This window comes from Python bivittatus, unplaced genomic scaffold, assembly GCF_059951505.1.
Source record: "Python bivittatus isolate LINGU-HERP-01145 unplaced genomic scaffold, Pbiv_v1 ctg000020_np1212, whole genome shotgun sequence".
NCBI classification, from domain to species: Eukaryota; Metazoa; Chordata; class Lepidosauria; order Squamata; family Pythonidae; genus Python; species Python bivittatus.
In genome coordinates this window covers 78330646-78351682 of record NW_028277030.1, presented here as the reverse complement: position 1 = coordinate 78351682, position 21037 = coordinate 78330646, and the positions used below count along the sequence as shown (strand labels likewise).

Sequence of the window (21037 nt, the reverse complement as noted above, 5' to 3'; positions counted from 1 at the left end):
GGTGTGGGATAAAGAAAAATGATATTAAAGACACAGAAGCAGCAGCAGTAAGGATTGCCGGTTGTGACAAAACCCAAATTCCAAGTGTCATGTTCCCATTGTCTGAAAAAGTAGGGGCACCCCTCATTTTAGTGGTGTATTAGGACTTATGCTCAGATTTCTTGAACATTTACTTTATATTATATGAAGGAGAACATATGGATTCTTGGAACCACTTCTCTCCCTCCCTCCCTCTCTCTATATCAGCTGTATATCAACTGATTATTTTACTCTTTTCAGCTTTGCCAGAGAGATACTTCCTATCCCTGTTTTCATTAATTGCTGTAGAAGCTGAATCACATCACTGGCATTTCTAGTCTCCTAAAGTATCTCTAGATGAAAATCTGACATGTGTTGGTACATAACTGAGTAGTTTCCAGTAAATACAGTTTTCATTTTATTTTTTAAAAGAAGTAACTGAGATGAGTCAAAACCATGTAGTGATTTTCTGGTGAACTTTAAAAATCCAATTTTATCTAAGTTCAAATAACCTACTTGATGTCTTTTCTATCAATTATATATCAACATTCTGCAAAATATGATTATACCTCAATTATAATTTATTGTAATTCAACTTTGCTTCATTAAACTGTTCTCTGCGAACAGTTACCAAGGAAGCATAGGGTTTTTTGTTTTTTTTTAGGATCTAAGAAAATGTAAAACTACAAACAGGTATCATGAGAAATTCTGAATCCCTTGGATTCATGGGCCAGAGACGGACCCAACAATAATATTTTTAAAAAGATTGGCTTTCATACTTTCTATAATGAAGATTAATAAATTTGAAGAAACCTTGGTACACAAGTTATAGGTGTATCCACGGTTAGACATGGGTTCCAGCCCCTATCTGCTGGTGTTTCAAAGGGTCTTGAAGACCTGCTTTTTGTTCAGGCCTTTGGAGAGAATGATTGAAGACCCCTTTAGCAGGTATGGGTTTGTTTTTGCTCCTGTCCAGTTCGTTGTCTTTTATTCCTTGTTCTTGTTTATTATTACATTGTCTTATTCCTTTTAATGTTGTTTACTTGTGAACCGCCCTGTCAGCCCAACAAGATAGACCAGACTAAGAAACCAATGCCATGTAGGTCAGAACTACTTTTATTGTAACAGCTGTAGTAGCAGACTCTTGCAAATCACTTTATCTTTGTGTGAACTAGGGAAGGGCTTGTCTGATATGTTTTGCTCACATTTTTTTTTTGTTGGCCCAGGCTCAAGCCCTGCTTATCTGACTGTTACCTTGGTAGTGGCTCTTCCTCCTGTCCTTCAAGCAGCCAACCACATACTGATGGTATTTTCACTTCCTAACCTATTACTCTAGGATATTATGCTAGGTTGCCATTAATTAAGTAATGTGCAAAAAGATTGGTCTATTGACTTGTGGAACATCTTTAGTTAATACAAATGATCTATGCCTGAGCATTTCTAATTCACTGCATGTGCTTTCCTACATCAAATAGATTTTTCTACCTAGGACTATTTTATGCTTATGTTTAAAGAAGAACTACAGCCCATTCTTCTACCTGGAAGCATTTAACCAAAGAATGAACACTTTTAATTGTAAAAACATTTCTCTCCATCCTCACTTCTTAAGCACTGGCAAAGTTTGAAGATATAAAACCTTTAACTGAGAATATTAACAGCCTTCTCCTTTTATATTAAATATGATCACATCAGACATACAGCCTCAGTTGTCTAGGGTTCCAGAACTTGTGTGTGTGGAAGAGGCCACGCAGTAGACGGACGATGCTGCCCTGAATTTTTGGGAGTGGGCATTCAAGGTAAATTTGTCAGAAGTACAGTAAAACTTTCAGAAATGCCATGCTGCAGAGTAGCCAAAGCCTCCTCCTCCTGGGTGTCAGAAAGCATGTGACTTTTCTTCAGAAGCACTTGGCATAACACTGACTCTACCTATACAACAAACAGCTCTGCGTTGCAATCTCTTCTTGGAAATTGTGTTAGCTCATCCATAGGGCTTCTGTACTAGTGATACATGCCAAAATTCAAGTGCTTTGTGAAAGGAAAAAAAAGTCGATCTTCAGAATGATGTTGAGGTTGAGATACAATTGCAAGTTATGTTTGCCCAAAATAAATATATCAGAGAAACCTAATTCCCTGTCCAGTGTGATTTTTAAGGACAGTGGGAAAGTACCATTGGGGAAATCACTTTTCTTCCATTTTGGAAACAGAGCAGCATATAAGCCAAATAAATAAAATAGGAATAGAGAGCTAGGAGCAGAGAAGGATCTGAATACAGATCAAGTCAGAAGTCTTCATATACTTTGGCACCTTCCTACCAAGAAAGATAACAAATCAAGAGCTTTCAAACAAATGTACTGGAAGTGACACCAAAAAGTATCACTAGGGAAATTACTTGCCTCCAGTTCTCTAGAAAGGACACCACAGAACAGCACATCAGAGCCATAGAATCAGTGCCTTGCTGGGAAAAGGATTGTTAAGTGTCTGGGACCTAGCAAAATGCAACCCCTACCCAAATGAACTCCTTTCAAATATAATGTACAACAGTTCTTTAAATAAAACTATAACACAGATCAAGGGTCAGAATTTTATTTAAATTGCATCATTTCCACAATGCTCATGAAATACAGATTCTACAATGTTTTAAATGTAGACCAATAGACAATTATTTCACAAATGTATAAATTTATACTTCAGCTTCCCTAACTTGAATATACATATAAGAGGAGATTTGTGTCAGCATTTGATCTGAATTATAGCAAGAAAAAAAAAAAGTCTTCCGGTTTGCTGCTTATGAAAATTAAGGTTATACGTGGAATAATATCTTATGTAAGCTCTGTCACACACAATCAGTAAACTTACCCAGAAGAAAATGATAAAAAATGACTGTAATTTTAAATTTGTCTCCATGATCAACAAAAAAAGCAAACTAAACATTCTCCTCAGGGATACCATTCAGCTCAGTGGACAATAAAAGCTCCCATTTTCATAGCTATAACACATGAAGGACTCGAGCAATAAAAAGGAGCATTGTCATTTTGCAAGATCAGATTACACTGACACCAGTGGGAAGTATGTGATTTGATGGCAACACCCTAATATCAACTTACTTGCTTACTGTTTCTCAATAATAGGCAAAGCAGTTTAGGATGTGAAGGTGAGTCTGCCCTTCTCAGATATGAATAAACCGAGGACTAGGTCACAGAAATGGCCTACCTGTAGTTTCTCCTCTACCTCATATGTTCAGCTTGGAGGTCTGAATGACAGAAGCTTCCTTGAAAACATCTATCAATGTGATTTGGATCTCTAATAAAATAGGGTATAATGCCACAAAGAACGATGCTTTCATTCAAGCAAATGCAAGTACAGATCCTTCAGATCACCAACTAAAGTCAGGGCAGTCAGAGAAAGCAACAGGTGGGTTTGTAGTCAGTCTACTTTCAAACTCTTACAGGTTCAGAACTTGATTCAGTTTGAAGTTCTCCTCAAGTTCAAGTGCATACATGAAGAAGCCTTCTGCCTTTATTGCTTCAATTGCTTCAACTGCACATAAACTCTTGAAATGATGGATAACAGCAGAAAAGTTAAAGACAGATTCACTAGGGTTCATTTTCGTTGGTAATACAGGAAGTCCTCAGAGAAATAAAGCTCTTGTTCACAAGCTAAGGAGGGTCCCTTCTGAGCTTCTTGTTCTTCTCACTATGCACCTGAGGGCTATACCCTCTCTTATCTGACCATTCCCTAGGCAGCATCTCTTCCCCCCATCTCACAAGGTCTTTCCCACATACCATTACAGATTCACTCTAATTTGCTCTGGTTACTGTCTCACTCCTGAATCTTTCAAGAAGATGATGAGAAACATCAAGAGCAATAGGAAAGACATCCTGTTCTATACTTATCACATAAGTTATTATTATTTTGTAAAAAGATGTGGCCTAATTATAGTTGCAAGCAATTGGAATATCGATTCAAGTAGGGGAGTGGGGGATAAGGCAATTCATAGGATTAAATGAAATTAAAGGGAAATATATTTAAAGTTTGCTGTTTTTATAACAGAAGTGGAATGTAACCAGAACAAACAGCATAAATTTTTGTCCTCAAGTAGGACTGGAGCATTTATCCCTTGAAGCTTTTTCACAGAAGTGACATGAAAGTTAATAGGCTTCCCCCCTTCCCTGGCAGCCCACAATTGCCAATGACCAATCAACTGGGGAGCAAACATTTTCAAATTCTCCAAGTTTCCACCAAGAAGTCAGGTCTTCTTGGAACTCCCACCACCACCACTATGTTGCCACAGGAAGTAAAAAAATAAACAAGAAATGACAGCCATGGTGTCTAGAAAAGCCATCCTTTCCAAAGGTACTTTAGGATGACATCTCTGTTTCAAAAAAAGGGAAGGGATAGCTGACTAGGGGAAGTTAGTTTAGCTCCAAATTAAGCCACTCTGGATTAATTTATGGGTTATTTGACTGCCTTAGGTGTCGCTAACCCTGTCATTTAAAAGGCTAGGAACAATGCACGCAAATGTGCACCTTGGGATAAATGGGCATGAAACGTCATATTAATTTTCACTGACTTTTTTTTGCTATATTTGTAAAGTGATATGAAAATATTATGAATTCACAATAGGGAAAATAAGAAACTGATTAAAACCAAGCTGACCAATTTGCCCAACCTATGACCTCCAGGCCCAATCTGAAGGGGCTACTTTTAATCTGGTTGTAGTTTGAAGTAGCTATTTCTAAATACATAAATCAAAACCCTTGGTCTTGCAAAAGTAATGCGTGCAGTAACCTAGATTTCTGCTGAAAAATTAGTGAGGACTCTGCATTCATACTATATTGGCAACTGATATACAAGCCATACGAGAAATAAAACTGGAAATACACATTTCCAGAGAAAAGGCTTTGAAAATAAAATTTTTTTTTAAAAGAGAAAATGCCACCACTTTCTAGTTAATAGCAGGATATCTACCACGTGTCTATGCTTTGTGTCTGTACTACAAGCAATTTTGCATTGTCTAAATGAAAGACAATGCTTACTAAGCAAAGTTAATTATAAAAACACATTAATATTGCAGACATAGCTACTATTGCGAGAAAGGTCTTCAAAGCTGAGGAACATCCAGATTCCACATGGTCTGCTCAGTTTTCACAATAGAATTCCTGGCCCAGGACTGTAGTTCCTTTTTGCAATAGTAAGCTTCACAGGTATCTTCAGAGCCCACAGAAAATCATAGAACTGAGATTCTTGATATAGCATTTTATGAACCGAAGTCAAGAGTCTGGAAAAGCCTTTATGATAGAGTCATAAGCAGGAGGTGGAGTTTGCGTTGAATGGCAGACACGAAGACTGTTGTTTGACCAATTGAAATCTGGATGAGAGAAGCTGTTGGTGGAAGTTCCAGTAAGTGTGGTGGTGGTGCTGGTAGGTACCAGAGTAATCAACTGACTCTCAGTTTCCACAGGAAGTGGAGGGCATTGGAGAAAGGGGTGAAATGTAGAGGCCCGAAAACTTGATTTTCTTGGGAAAGAATTAGCCTGGTCTAAAGACGCTTGCCTTTGGAAGGTGAGACTGGCTAAGCTGAGATTGCTTCGGCGCTCACAGCTGCTGTTGCGGTAGAACCCGGGCCTGCTGGCAGTGCATCCATGAGCGGCTCTGGAACGTCGGCTAGATGATGAGGTACTCCACTGGGAAATGTGGGCACTAGCTCTACGACTAGACAGGCAAGTCAAAAGAGCCCAGATTATGCTTCCAATGACAAGTCCAATGACCATAGAAACAGAAAATGCTATTATTATTTGATCTAAAAAGGAAAAACAATTGTGAGGGAGTTAATAATAAATCTAATGAAAAAATAGGACATTTTTGCTAAAAACATGCAGCTGGTCAATAGTACTTACAGTACACTTCTCATACAGAAGTGATTTTCAGACAAACAGTCCAGATTCATCCAGCCTGTTGCTCTCCAAATGTGTTGAGACTAAAAGTTCACGTATCTCCTTCCTGCTCTGCTCTGCCCTGCCCCACCCACTCCCCTGGCCAATAGCCATTCTAACTGAGAATCCTGAGAATTAATCCCAATACATCTAGAGCAATGGTTTCCAGCCTGGTCCAAAAGCTTTGGTGATTCATGAGGATTGGTCCCTACTGGGTACCAAAATAGTTTTTGTTTTTAATGGCTATATTAAAAACTGTCTCCCAAGCTTTGAGCTGGAAACACCAAATTCTCAAGAAATAATCTTGTATGATTTCAGCCACCTATCATCATCATCATCATCATCATCATCATCATCATCATCATCATCATCATCCAATTGGGGGAATTGTTAATGCCATTTAGGGGAAAAACATGTGTCATCTTGCTTGGACTTGTGGTCCCTGAGTAATATGGAGTTCTTTAAAAGCTTTCAATAATCTTGTAGTGGTCACATAAAAAGAAAGAGTCTGGAACCACTGACCTAGACAGCTCCAGATTAGGAAAGATTTATAGACTTAATATACTCTAGAAGGGAAGAGGATGCAAGATGGCAAAGAGGCATTATACTCTTGAATTATTAGTTTTGCTAAGTTTGTTGGTCAGTTAACAGAATAAATGAACATGAAAAAACTCCATAAATATGTACAGGCCATAATTCACCAACCTTATTTTGTAAAACAACGTATTGAAGAAAAAGAAGAAAAAAAAGAGATGTTTGCTACATTTGTATCCTGAAACACTGGATTAATTCTATTAAATATGCAAAGCTAGTGTGATGGAATGTATCTATGGAGGGGGAGGTGGTTTGATGGAATACAGTAGAGATCCAAGTTCTCAGGAAGGAGGGAGCGCATTCCAGGAGGGAGGGGGGGAAGACAAGAGGCAGCACAGTCCAGAGCAGGGGCGTGGGAAGAAGAAGAGACTTAAGATAGCCACTCCCTAGATTCTCTCAGAGTATATCTATTAGGTTAGCATAGTACAGGTTTAGTATGGCAAGATTCTGTCCGTATTGTGTAAGCAATAAAGAACTGAACTTGGCTGGATTGTTTCCTTGTTGTTCTTGGGCTAGGCCTGACAGGTAGTGTCCTTTGTCATTTATATTCTTCATGGCTTGTTGATGTATTTATTTAGATAGATTTTTGATTTTTTTCTTTATTTATTGCAATGACAAAATAAGAAATAATGGTAAGCCTAATACAGAAAAGAGAGGGAAAAAATAACCTTGGAAATACCGATACCTGAGAAAATATGTACTCTTGAAGAGAAATATAAAATTTTTACATCTATATTCAAAGGTTTTACTGAGATGTGAGAAAAGCACAGATAAATCATGGAGTCCTTGGGGTTCTCTGAGCTTGGTTGTTTTCTTGCAAACGCCTCATTACCTGGCTAGTTAACATCTTCAGTGCTAAATTAGCAAGCTTTCAAATAAAAGAACCCTCCTCTGTTTTATTTATTTTATTATTTAAAATATTTCTATACCATTTCTCATTCAAAAAAAAAAAATCAGTGCAGTTTGTAACAACATCCAGACAATTTGAACTATAGGTTAAACAACTGATAAAAGTAGTTTAGTTTATTCTTTTTGATTAGTCTAAGAACCATATCAAATAAAATAAGATAAAATAATACAGCCTATTGGGATATTTAAAAATATATACATTAAAACATTGTATAAAATGTAGAACCTAAAATATTTGCTAAAACAGCAATAGCAGAAAGAAAAAAAACAGCAATAAAAAGTTAAAAATATCAGCAGCATTAGCACATTATTAAAAAAAGTTGATATCTTTAAAATGTCTTTGCGGGGGCTGAAGAAACAATGAAGGCCACACCAGATGAGGATACCATTACAAAGTCCAGGGCCTGCCACTGAAAACATTTGCTTCCTATAGGCACTCATCACCCATAAGCATAACATGGGAGCACCAGAACAGCCCTCCAAAGGTCTTCAAGGATAGGAAGGATCATATGAGAAGTGGTGTTCTTTCAGCTACTGTGATCTGAAGCCACGGAGAGCTTTCATAGCTAATATCAGGATCTTGAATTGTGACTGGAAATGAACAGGGAACTAATGAAGATCATAAAGAACCATTGTGTGAGGTGTTCCTATTACTATTACCCACTTCTAGTCAATAATGTTGCCTCAATATTTGGTACTACATTTTTAAAACTTTCTTCAAGGGTAGCCTTATGTATAATGCACTGCAGTTATCAACTTTTAGGAAAACTATAATAAATAGTGCTATTTTAAAAGTGTGAAGTTTTGAAATTTAAAGCTGTTCTGCTGGAACAGAATGGCTACAATGGAAATTAAGCTTAATGAGCTCCTTATTGAGCTCACTAAACACACTATTTGTGTATATCACCAAACCATTGATCCAACCAACCTAGTATAATCCACTCTGATTTGCAACAACAGTTTAGAACTCAGTACATTTAGTGTGCATTTAAAGCATAGGGAACATTTGTAATGATAAGTCCACTGATGATAGTTTACTAGTTTTGACCCAGGAATTTAAAGGGGAAATAAAAATTTTGGCTTTGGCTGGCAAAGCTTCTCATGGGTGGAATTTCACTCATCACTTTTCAGAGATTAGTTGTGCTAATCTATTACAGCAAAACTGTTTAAATTAAACATACATGTGCCATAAGATACTTTGATAATTTTGCTCTCCAGTGTTCAATGAACCTACCATTTCTCTGTAACATGATTGTGGCAACATTGCCCTCTACTGGAAATTTGCTTGAATGGAGCAATCAGGTACAAGTGTATGAAACAGTACAAATATCCATTAGAAAGAAATTTATTCCCCTAACCTTCTAACAGAATTCAGAAGATTCTGAATATTCTTATATCTTAGACAACAATTCAATGGATATGTTTTCTTTGTAATCCTTCCTAGCACTTCCAGTCTAATATCACTGTACAGTACAACTGTTTTATTTTCCTGCAAGACAGAAGTGACAGAAAAAACACATAAAGCAGTGTTCCTCAACCTTAGCCGCTTTAAGCTGTGTGGACTTCAACTCCCAGAATTCCCCAGCCAGCATGGGGGAATTATTGGGAGTTGAAGTCCACACAGCTTAAAGCGGCCAAGGTTGAGGAACACTGACATAAAGGTTACAAATGGAAGATGAGAACATTTCATTACCTCATGGAATTTTACTAATGATACAAGATAATTACACCATTTAAATGGTTAGGACTACCATATTTGCACTGCACAAATCCAGATGACCATTTCATGAAAGCAGGGACAGAATTTTCTGTTTCTTTTTACTGCCATCTAATGGTTATTTAGACATTTGTAGCCCAGATCTAGTAACAATAGAAGCGAATACGTGTAGCTCAGGATTGAACTGTGAAGTCCTTCAGTGCTAGATGTTACCTAGCCAGGTAACGAAACGTTTTCAAGAAAACAACCAAGCTCAGAGAACCCCAAGGACTCCCCAGATCTGGTAAGTCTACTAAGACTCATTTGAAAGCATCCTGAGTAGCAATATACTGTCAATGCTAGAGAAGCAGGACTGATCACTTTGGGTTGGCAACTTTAGCACTATAGTCGGGTAGAAGTAGGGTTCCATATCTTAGCTGTCAAAAGCTGGATGGCCATTAGGTGGCCATCCAGAGGAAAATGGTTAACTCTTTCCTACTATTGGTGGGATCTGTGATCAATCTGATTGTTGCAGTCCTAGTACATAGCTGTTGTACTTTCAAGAAGCCAAACTGCACCTGGGAACAACTCATCTTTACACAACATTAAGAGTAGGCTGAGTCTTTATACTATCCAGTTATTGTAATTTTGTGTTAGGTCTTGAAGGGCTTTTTACTGAAATGGTCAGGCATGGAAAGACATTTTCTTTGAATTTCAGTTGATATTCAAAAGAAGGCATTTCCTTTTGCATTATTTAACAAGAATCATTAGAAAATCTATAATAAAGTAATATAGTAAGTGTATCAATCTAGGTAAAATGTATCTAATGTGTGTAAGCACTAAAATATTTAAGCTACGTGTAATTTTATCTTTCTTTTTCCCCCCATAGACAATAATAGATCATCTACAATATAGCTATAATAATAATAATAATAGTAATAATTCCAGAAGTCTACTAGAAAAATTACAGTAACATCATCAAGACCTATGTTCCTCTCCTAGAAAATGGTGTCTGTATTCAAAGGATCTTGATTTATTATTTTCAGTTATATACAAAATTAAATTAGATGGAAGTTGCAGTTTCCTGCTGTTGTTGAGCAGCCACCAATTAAGAGAGGTTTTGCAAAAGTTGGCAAGCATGAAGCTTACTCTGGAGCCAGCCTGCTTCAGGTATCCCTTAATAACAAGGAAATTCAACAGCAGTGCAGTCTGCAAAATATCCTGCTAAAACATTTGGAAAATACATTAGAAATCTGATCAACAGCTTTTTTTCAGACCCCACCACTTTACACATGGTAAAAAGACATGCATTTTAAAAATTGGAGTTGTAAAATAAACTCTGACTTTTTTCTTATTATGTGTGAAAGGGTATTTCCAGTTCATTTATAATATGCTGATTTCAGCACCAACGCATGTGATTTGTGGAAGTGTTTGTTTTAAATGATGGGTTGATAATGAAAAAGAATATTAATCACGTAACAGAAGAGCTGGTGATTCAGGACTGGTTCTTTGCCAGACCTCTCAGAGCCATCTCTGACCTAAAAACTAAAATTAAAATACTCAAAATTTTACAATGTATTTTGAAACATTTCAGCAATTTCACATGAGAATAGCATCAGATTTTAGCCATGGATAACATTGCCCAAATCTCACATGATTGCACTGAAATTTGAGGAGGAGAAGAAGAACCAAGAGAAGATATTGTGCAGTAGTGCCCTTAACCCTGAAAAGGTTCTTAACTCCTGATTTAACATAATTCTTTCCATTTAAATTTGCAATCTGGTTCCTATTTCTTCAGGCGCAGTCATGTTAGGTAACTGCTGCAACTGGCAGAGCTTGGAGGGCTCAATGTTCAGTTTGATGTTAACTGCCATTAGCCCAGGTCAGATTCCCTCTCAGTCTAAAGCTTTAGATGTAAAATTTAAAAAACTGTATGTTTATCAAAATTAACGTTTTAGAAATCATAGTTAATATTGATATAAACTTCTTCTTTTCCACTATCTTTAAAGGTTTCAGCTATCTAAACATTAGAGTGTTAATAATCTCCAGTCAGCCCTGTATAAATACCAGTGTACCAAATAATATAATGGACTACTTGTGTTTTATAATAATACAATAAAACAAGTATATTTGTAAAAAGAAAAAAAAAGATTATCTCTCAGTTTTGCCCACTACTCTTGGTGCTGGCTAGGTTTGCGCAACACACTGAACCACAAACTAACCGGCCACATTTTAATTCAGCTTGCTGTGTTCAGATTATGGTTTGTGTGTTGAGTCAACCCAAAAAGTTTGGTTCATTCAGTAAACACAGTATCTAACAGTAACTCTCCAGGATCCTTACAAAGAGACGCAACTCCACCCTTAAATAGAAGAACAATTTGTGAGAAAATGGGAAACAACTCCTACCTTTACTTAAAAGGGAAATAAACTGAAATGATGCAGACTCTCTCCCCCCACTCCCCATCCCCAAATTTCACTCTCTTGTTCTATATTCATTACTTCTGCTGCAACATCACTGGAGATTTAATTGCATCAGAAGCCCCAAAGCAATTAGATTGCCAACTGGCTATAAAAGAAGCAGGCCTGGCATGCTCATTTGGTGTTCACAGGAACTGATAAACATAAATTGACAGATGAAACATAGGATGGAAGCTGCTAATATTCTTAGAACAGACATTGGGTCTGAAGTATTTGAACTGAAAAACTTTGATTTTTTTAACAATAAAATAGGCGGTATTCAGCATCATAGCAACAGCTGTCAGATAGCCCAAGTCATTAGGCAGCAACATTTGGAGAACGAATGGCCACCAGTGGGCTCAGTGCATGATGGTATTTTTGCACTGATTATGTATATGATGTTATACTTTTATCATTTTTTATGATGTAAACTGTTGGGAGTCATCTTTGGAATCTGGCAGTATAAAAATACAGTAGGTCAATCAATCAGTCAATCAATCAGTATTATAATTGTGGCTTCCTTCCTTCCTGTTAAGCACCTCTTAACTTCTGGCAACCAGGCCAAAAGGTGCTGGGAACAGTTCAGTAAGACTTTGAATTCATGCTTTCTCCCCTCCCATTGACAGTTATGGGTATGCAGGAGCAGGGATGAATTAGTCATGCCTGCTCTGAATCTGGAGTGTGTGAAGGGTCTAGACAGAATAATATAGCAATTTGAAATTCAGCATATGCAAAACTATCTCCTCCCTAACCCATTTCTGAATCCCCTGTCTTCTGGACATCTATCCTGACATAGCAGGGTAGAACTAAAGGGGACAGGGAGAAATCTCATTGTTTCCCTCTCCTTCATGACCAGCCTCCATAAAATGCCTCTTGCATCTGCACAGAAGGACTAGATGTAATACTTCCTCCTTCTATCTTCTGTAGGCATGGCCCTAGAGCCCTTTCAGTTTTGGTAGTTCCTGCTACCTAAAGTTCAGTTCTATGAGTGTTTGCCATGAATATCTGTGGCCTCTTATAAACTGAATGGGAGCAGCAGAAAGTTATGGAACTCATCAGTGACCCAATATATGTTGCAGAAGTCTTATTTCTTTATCAGACTCATACCAAGTAGACAATCACCAGGTGAAATTAGCAAGCAGATTCAGTGAGGAAATATACTTTTTTTCCTTTTGCTGAATTGCTGTCTGACATGCAGTTTTTAAGACACAGAAACCTGTACACACAAAGCTGGCATACTTGACTGAATTGTGACAAGGAGAAAAAAAACCTCTCCCATCCTCTTGTGTACATGCATGTGCTTTGAATTTCATTTGAATAGCTAAATTACTCAATAGAAAACTTCAGTAGAGTGCTTTCAGTGAAATTCTACTGTGAATTTGAATAAAGGTTCTCCTCATGTTCTTCAATGCCACTTGCATTTAATTTATGCCTTTGAGGCATAAAATTCAACAGATGTTTTAAACATTTCCCCCCTCCCCCCCCTTTTTTTAAAGAAATGGCCTGTGGAGGAGGAATATAGTGGTAGTACAAACTATGTTGAAGAAATAGGCAAGGTTTTCCCCTCACAGTTAGAAATAAGATTTATTTTCATTTCTGTCAGACACACTGGGTTGAACAAAACTGCTCTATGGAGCTTTTTTGTGACTGGGATGAAGAGGTCAAAGAGTGCTTACCAAATTACTTGATGACACCACATGGAATGCAATATTGGTATTTTAGAACATGGAAATAAAATTAAAATGATCCTGACAACTCACAGAAATGAAGTGAAAAGAATTGAATGTTCACGAAGAAGACAGAAATCAAATGTACAGGCATAATGGATGATGATGCAAGGATTGGTAATAGATCTTGGAATCATGGCTTGTGCTAACTGAATATGAGTCAGCAAATACAATTTTAGTCTGCATCTACAGAAGTATAGTTTCCAGATCTTGGAAAATATAAAAGTTCCATTTTATTCTGGGGCAGTCAGACCCCATCTCCAGTACTGTGTCCTTCTGAAAGATTCAGACAAACCAGATGAGGTTGAGAAAAGTTGAGAAGGATATTCAGGAGATTAGATCTTATGAAAATTGAAGAAACTGGGATCTTTCAGAAGAGAAGACTGAATTTGAGATATGATAGCACTCTTCAAACGCCTAAAAGGAGGTCATATAGAACAAAACTCAACAGCTGTTCTCTACAGATGTGCAACATTCAGACCTGAAGTGACGAACCATGTTTCAGATGTAGTGCAGGGCCCTCCATGTACCTGTTGGCTGGTTCATAAGGAAGCTACACCTTTTCCTGAGCTTGCATAGTTGTCACGCAGGGTCAAGAAAATAGGAAATATGAAGGTCCTTTATAAGAATAGCCCAGGAAAAAGTATAGGTCTTTCAAGGTGCAGCGTATAGGGAAGATGCTCATAGAATCATAGAGTTAGAAGGACCTAAGAGGACATCACGTCCAACCCCCTGCACACCGCAGGATTCTCTACACCTTCCCCAGTAGATGACTATCCAGCCTCTGTTTGAAAACCTCCAGTGAAGGGAAAGAAACCATGCAGTAACTTATCCCACTGATTGACAGCTCTCACTATCAAGAAATTCTTCCTAACGTCTAATCTGTATCTACATCCATGAAGTTTCATCCCATTTGTTCTAATCTTACCCTTTGGAGCAAGTGAGAATAAGTCAGAATCCTCTACAATGTGACAACCCTTCATATATTTGAAGACAGCTATCATGTCCCCTTTCCACCTTATCTTCTGCACGCTAAACATACCTAGGTCTTTTCATCATTTCTCTTAGGACTTGGTTTCCAGTCCTTTCACTATCTTGGTAGTCCTTCTCTGGACTTGCTCCAGTTTTTCAATTTTTTTTTAAACTGGGATGTGCAGAACTGAATGCAACACTCTAAGTGAGACATGACCATGCCAGGGTACAGCAGGATAATTAACCCCCATAATCGGGACTCTTTGGTCCTCTTGATGCTCTTCAAGATGTTGCTGGCCTTCTTTGCAGCCACATTACATGGCTGGGACATGTTGAGCTTGTGATCCACTAGTACCCTCCCCAAGTCCTTCTCACATGTGCTGCTCTTGAGCCAGATTTTCCCCATTCTGTACATGTTTCTTTTGTTTTTCTTACCTAGATGCCTGATTTTACATTTCTCCCTGTTAAATGTCATTCTGTTTGTTTCCTGTTCTAGCCTAAGTCTTTTTGAATTTCTTCCCTCTTCCCAAGTATTAACCGCTCCTCCTAGCTTTGTATCATCTGCAGATTTGGTAAGCATTCTCTCAACTCCTTTGTCCATATCATTTATAAAAACTTTGAACAGCACTGGGCCCAGGACAGAGCCTTGTGGCACCCCATTCAAGAAGTCAGAGCCTTTATCTGCTTCAGATCAGAATACTGCACACCTCTATGTTCTCTAATATTCAAGGGTTCAGGACATGCAATAATGGAGTTAAGTTATAAGAAGGCAGAAGACTGAATGTTAGACATAACTTTTTAAAATTAGGAGGAGTGGAATTAATGAGCCAGAGAGATGATATCTTTTCCCTCGCTGAGCATGTTCAAGCAAGGTTACAACACATTCGTCTGGATGAATGAACAGGGGTTGGGCTCAATGATCTAAATGTCCTGTCCAACACCTATGAATTTTTAACTCCCTTCAAATGCCTGATGCAGTTTTGTATGACAAATATTATGCTAAGTGGAATTTCTGGTCTTCCGTCTCTTTGACTACTTTCCGACTACCTTGATGTATGGAAAAGCTTTCAAAGAAGGCATTATAGCTGCTATTCACAGCTATCATCTCAAAATAGCTCTTATTCATTTGCGACACAGATTTTCAAACAATGCTATAATAAGCCCCATATTCAATGAAGTAAATTATTTGAACTCTCTGCAGCCCAGTGTTCTTTCAGAATGAAGATTAATCTGAGGAGTTTAAGAAGGGAGAAAGGCTGGGCCAAGGGAGGGACATCAGAAAATTGAGAAAAATCACAAATAAGAGCCCAAAATAAAGGTGCTTTAGGACCATTAATTAATATCGTTTATAGTAAAATGGTACCACTGACCATGCTTCTTTATACATCTAGCTTCTTACCTAAAAATTCATCTCTTTAGAGGTTCCCATGGCTGGTAAAAACAGGGCAGTATGGTTCCTTGATCACCAACCCACAACTTCTTTGCCTGTTTCTGTCTGGCCTTTGCCCAACACAAGAGGCAGAAAACTTAGTATAAGAATAATGAATCAGCTGGAATAAATCAACAAGTGGGCCCAGTAACATAGAAATGTGGCTGTACTTTCTAAAAAAAAAAAAAACAAACTTCTTATAGCTTGGAAAACAAAATGGAGGCTCCACGCTGGTTGGATTAAGGCAGAGAAGAGTAATGAGGATGTAATAAAGCCTAAGAATATCACAAATTATCCCAGCCTTGAAAAACAAAAATGCAATTAAGAGTATTATTTTCATAGTTTCTATCTTATGCACTTAGTTTGTGGGCAAAAAACTAGCCTATTTCTCTACTGGATTCACCTCTGTAGATCCAAATAAACAGGAAAAGTAGCAATCCTGTCCTTTTCACTATCAGCATGAAATATCCCTTGAAGGTTAGTGACAGATTTATATCTAAAAACAAATTGAACTTAATAATAGGCTGATAATTTACCAACATCTGGCTCAGTTCAAATTATTATGATTATTATTACTATTCTTCCAACTTTGCACAATCTAATGAAACTTGGTTAAAAAGTGGGATAGCAATGTTAAAATATTTATTTTTCTACTTTGCAAATGCTTTGTTTATCATAAAATATTCTGATCTATACTGAATATACTATCTATGCTAGATGCAATGTAACTGTACAGCAGAGACAATTTAGAGAGAATATGATATAGAAAATATGTTCATTCACATTGTTTGTATAAGAAACAAGTCCTCTAGAATACTTACTCCAGAAATGGGGTGGCCAGAAGTTCTCAGAACTTGTGCTGTTGGCATCCATAGCATTCAACATGGACAAAGAAAGTAATTTTAAGAAGTGTTGTATCCAGAATAAAATATTGGGTAGTATATTAGAAATTTGATTTGGGAAAACAAAAATACCGTTACATATTCCTTAAACTTGTTCTGTTTGCAGGAAAGGAAATCAGTGTATCAGATTTCCTGCTTTTATACTCAAATTAGCAACTGTTTCCCTTATCTTGCATTAGCACATGTTTCCTGAGACAGGGAACAATTTCCTTCTCGTCATTTCCTTGGCTGGTCAGTGTGTTAAGTATGAACAGTATCTCAGTCTCTTGGGCTCAGCTTGTTGTTGGATCCAGCTCATCTCTAAGAGAAGGAGAAAGGTTTCCATTACTTCTCCAGAATATTTCTATAAATGGAGAGCTTCGTCCTGCATTCCGAAACGTGCTAGAAGACTCATGGGACTTACTATTTTCTTCATTGAACAATGATGATGGAGCCATTTTAAAACTTTATATGGTGTTGTGCTTATCTTATTTCTGATTGCATTTTGCTTCTCTTGTATTTTGGATTGTGCCCCTAATAAGATAACTCTTACTGTTTTGTTTTGTTTTTCTAATTGCTGTAACAGGATAATTTAACTGCTGGTGCTTGTGTGTTTTATTTGTGATATTAATTATATAAGCCCCCTCGGGAGGGTTGAGATCAGCTTCAAAATATTCCAACATACACAATATTTTAATTAAAAATAAACACAGAAGAAATTCCATGTACATTGTTTAGAAATGCAGTTATTTACCTCACTTTTTCATCAACATCTGACACTAAAAAAGGCTCACCAAGCACTAAAAATGCAATTTTTAAATGCAATTACATTTAGAACCATAATTAAAAATAAATAATAAAAGTTCAAACATCAGAAAGCATACTTTGCAGGAAAGAAGTATAGGCACAAGACTAAGAAACTCTAAAACCTATTGGAAATACTCACATTTTAGCTAAACATTGTCCGATTACTTATTATTTATTTTTGTTCCATACTTATTTACTGAACAGGTGAATTGAAGACTATTTGTGCAAATGTGTAAGTAATGGATGTGAAAGCTTGAAAATACTAATGTAGGTCTTTCTTCAGGATCAGAACTCATGCTTCTCCTCTTCCTTTCTCTATATGGGGAAAAAACCAAGCTGGGTAAGTTCATATTTTCTAATACCAACAATCAGTTTTCATTTTTGCTTCTTTTAAACACCCCCCCCCCCAAATTGAGAAAGGCAGGTCTGGTTTGCAGACCAACCCAAAAAGATCAAAAGTAGCCTATCTCACTTCCTCTCTTTCCTTTAATAATAAAAAAAAACAAATGGTAGAGTGTATCTCAACTGGCTTCTCAATCACTTTTCTAGCTCCTTCCATGAAGCATGGCACATATTTATGGAGACTTCTATATTATCTTTGCTAATAACCATATGGATTTTCCTTTACATTCATTGTCTCTTTCTCAATTACAAATTGCTCCAACTGGTTACATTATGAATGTTCAATTTTTTTAGATAAAACAAGTGAGGCAACTGAAACAAATAGTTTAGAGAGGGACCAGCATCAAATGGATATTGCTCAGTGTGGACATCATATCTGGAAACAAATCAGAACAACCAAACATATTGGTATGTATATGCGTGTATGAACCTAACGTTTCACATCAGTTATGTCATTATCATATTTCCCTTTCTAACTCTGTTGAGAGGAGGTATGAAGGAAGTTGTACCAACAGTGGCATCTTCTGGCTTACTACCATAGCTGCACCATGAATTTCTAGGTACATGGATAGAAAAGCCTTAATACCATTCTGAAGTACATTTTTATATTTCACTGTTATTTTAAATGCCCATCTTTGATAGGGATGATGGTGTGTGTGTGTGTTATTTTACTGTTGCATTTATTAATGTAATTATTGGTTTTACTGGATTACATTTTTACATTTTTCTGATTTTTATATTTTAGATAACTGGAGCTTTCTGGGTGAGTTTCCTTGGTTATTAGATTAAAAGGATAAAAATACTTAAGTGGTCCTTGTAAAGAATGTTTAATCCTGTTTTTTCATATTGTCTTGAACTAAAGTGAACTTGCCTTTTTGCAGGCAAGGAAAAGCTGTCAGATGTTAGGGCCACCCAGGAAACACAGGCTGCATGTGATTCTTGGCCATCGTTTCAGTGACTCACAGAGCTGGCCCATCATCTGACCAGCTGGCCGGCCAGGAAGAAATCGCTGGCTTTATTTTAAAGTCATTCTGTAGTCTGAAACTACTGAACTGCAGTTCAGCTAGTAGTTTAATTCTATTATTTAAATGTCTGACTACAGAATAATGGTTTCCTGCCCTCCAAGAGATTCTTAATTAACTCAGGGCTGCAAAGCTATTTGTGTTACCTTCTGTCACTGCTGTTGTGAAGAGTTGCTATACTTAGTTTACCTGCAAACAGACGGTACTGGACTTGTCTCTGTACATTCTGCATTTCATTCCTCTGAAATTTCACAATTACAGTTCTCCTCCTCAGACAGGTGTAGATTACCTGCCAGATTCCAATCCCTAAATAATTATGCCATAATAATTATTTGGCGATTGGAATCCTTAAGTGAAGCTGTTATGGGGAGACGGGGGGGGGAGGGAGGGAGGTTGGAGGGTTATACTATGTGGCTACAGTGGCTGTGCAAGGCATTCAAAGATGGTACTTCTTGAAGTGTGTGGCCCCAAGGAGAGCTCTCTTCCTTAAAGCTTCTATGGCTGCTTCAAAGGCTGTCTCCAGCTGCCTCGGCATGTGTGTGTGTGCACTGCCACTTCACTGGGAGTTCCTGAAAATGTTTTCAGTGCATTTTATGGTAGTGCACTTCCTTCCTTTGTGGTCAGTTCCAGTCAGTGTTGGTGGGGCAGAGAGGTACTTCCTTTGTGGGGTGCCACAGGGCTCTACACTGTTTCCCCTTCTATTTAACATCTAAATGAAATCGCTGGGTGAGGGCATCTGCCAGCTGGGGTTTGGTATCATCAATTTCATCAACCCCAAACTGGCCAAGCGAGGCTGTTGAAGTTCTGCCCCAGGGTGGATGGGGAGAAAGTGACTCTGGCTCGATCCTACTGAGTGGCTGTGGCTGGGGACCACCCAGATCACTCCATGTCACCTCAGTTAAACAGCATTGTCTTTCAGGACCCAAGAAACATGCTTTTTCTGTAGCAGTATTTTCCAGTTCAGGAGTGATATGCAACTTAGGGGTTCTCTTGGACTCACAGCTTCTGCTTGAAGAGCAGATGGCTGCTGTGACCAACAGGGCAGCTGTGACCAATAGGGGTCTTTGCAAAGCTCCATGTGGTACACCAGCTGTGCCCTTTCATGGATTGGTTGGCCCTCCATACAGTCACTCATGCCCTCGTCATCTTACAGCTCAACAACTGCAATGCACTCTACATCAGGCTACCCTTGAAGATTGCTTGGAAGCTTCAACTGGTCCAGGATTTGGTGGTGTGAGCAGTGATGGAGTTGCCTCGGCATAGACATATTACACCCCTGCTCCGTGAGCTACACTGGTTGCCAGTGTGCTTCTGGGTGCATTTTAAGGTGCTGGTTTTTACAAAAAAAACCCCAAAACCCTCTATGGCATAGGACCTGGCTATTTGCCTTTCATGGTTTGTACCCATTTGGTACCATCCAGCAAAGTGGGTGCACTCCATGTCACCTCGATTAAACATCATCTTTCAGGACCCAAGAAGCACGCTTTCTCTGTAGCACCAGCTTCCCTCTGGAATGAGATCCCCACAAGAGCCATAGGGTCCCCAACATATTGAACTTCTGGAAGGCCTTGAAAACCTGGCTATTCGCTCAGGCCTTGAGATAGGGTGGATGGGACTCTCTTGGTTGTAATGTTTTATGTTTGCCTTGGTTGGATTGCCATCTTGTAACTATTTTGCAGTTACTTTTGTACTTGTCATGGTTAATGTTTGTATGTTGTTGTTCTTATTTTACTCTTATTTTTGTGAGCTGCCCACAGTCAGTTGGGGTCAGGCAGGATCCAAACCGAATGAACAAATGAATAAAATTGTCATGGCTACCCCTCTCGAAATTGCACAAGCACAGTAATCAATGTGCCTATCTTCCAATTTTATTTTATTATCAAATTTAAGCTTTAGGCATTTGAATATGTTTAATACATTATGTGTAATCCATTCACTTACTAAATGCAGAAAATTTATAGAAAAACAGAAATTATTTAAATAATAATAATAATAATAATAGATACCAGCCAATCATAGCTTCTCTTAAACTACATGGCTGATAAGAGTTTGATAATTTTGGCTAAAATTGGCCTTTATGGTGGGATTCTTGGCTTCCTTAATTGTTGAGGACAATTATAAATCCCTGTACAAAATAGAGATGGATGCAAAACACTACGGCCCCTCTGCCTTATGTTTTAAATTCCTTGG

General features: G+C 37.9%; 1 protein-coding gene across 1 annotated transcript; it reads right to left on the bottom strand.

Annotated features, from left to right (window-relative positions):
- Positions 1–2587: 2587 nt before the first annotated feature.
- Positions 2588–16760, bottom strand: MYCT1 (MYC target 1). Its single transcript, XM_007435211.4, has 2 exons — positions 16557–16760; positions 2588–5818 (listed from the first exon to the last, which is right to left on the bottom strand). Exons 1-2 carry the CDS (start codon positions 16618–16620, stop codon positions 5289–5291), a joined length of 594 nt encoding a protein of 197 aa, XP_007435273.1. The 5' UTR covers positions 16621–16760; the 3' UTR covers positions 2588–5288.
- Positions 16761–21037: the final 4277 nt, after the last annotated feature.

Excerpts from the sequence above, each read along its gene's own strand:
- MYCT1 (XM_007435211.4), bottom strand. The coding sequence starts at position 16,620 with ATGTTGAATGCTATGGATGCCAACAGCACAAGTTCTGAGAACTTCTGG. Across the intron at positions 5,819-16,556 it reads CTGGCCACCCCATTTCTGGA|ATCAAATAATAATAGCATTT; the intron begins GTAAGTATTCTA and ends TTTCCTTTTTAG.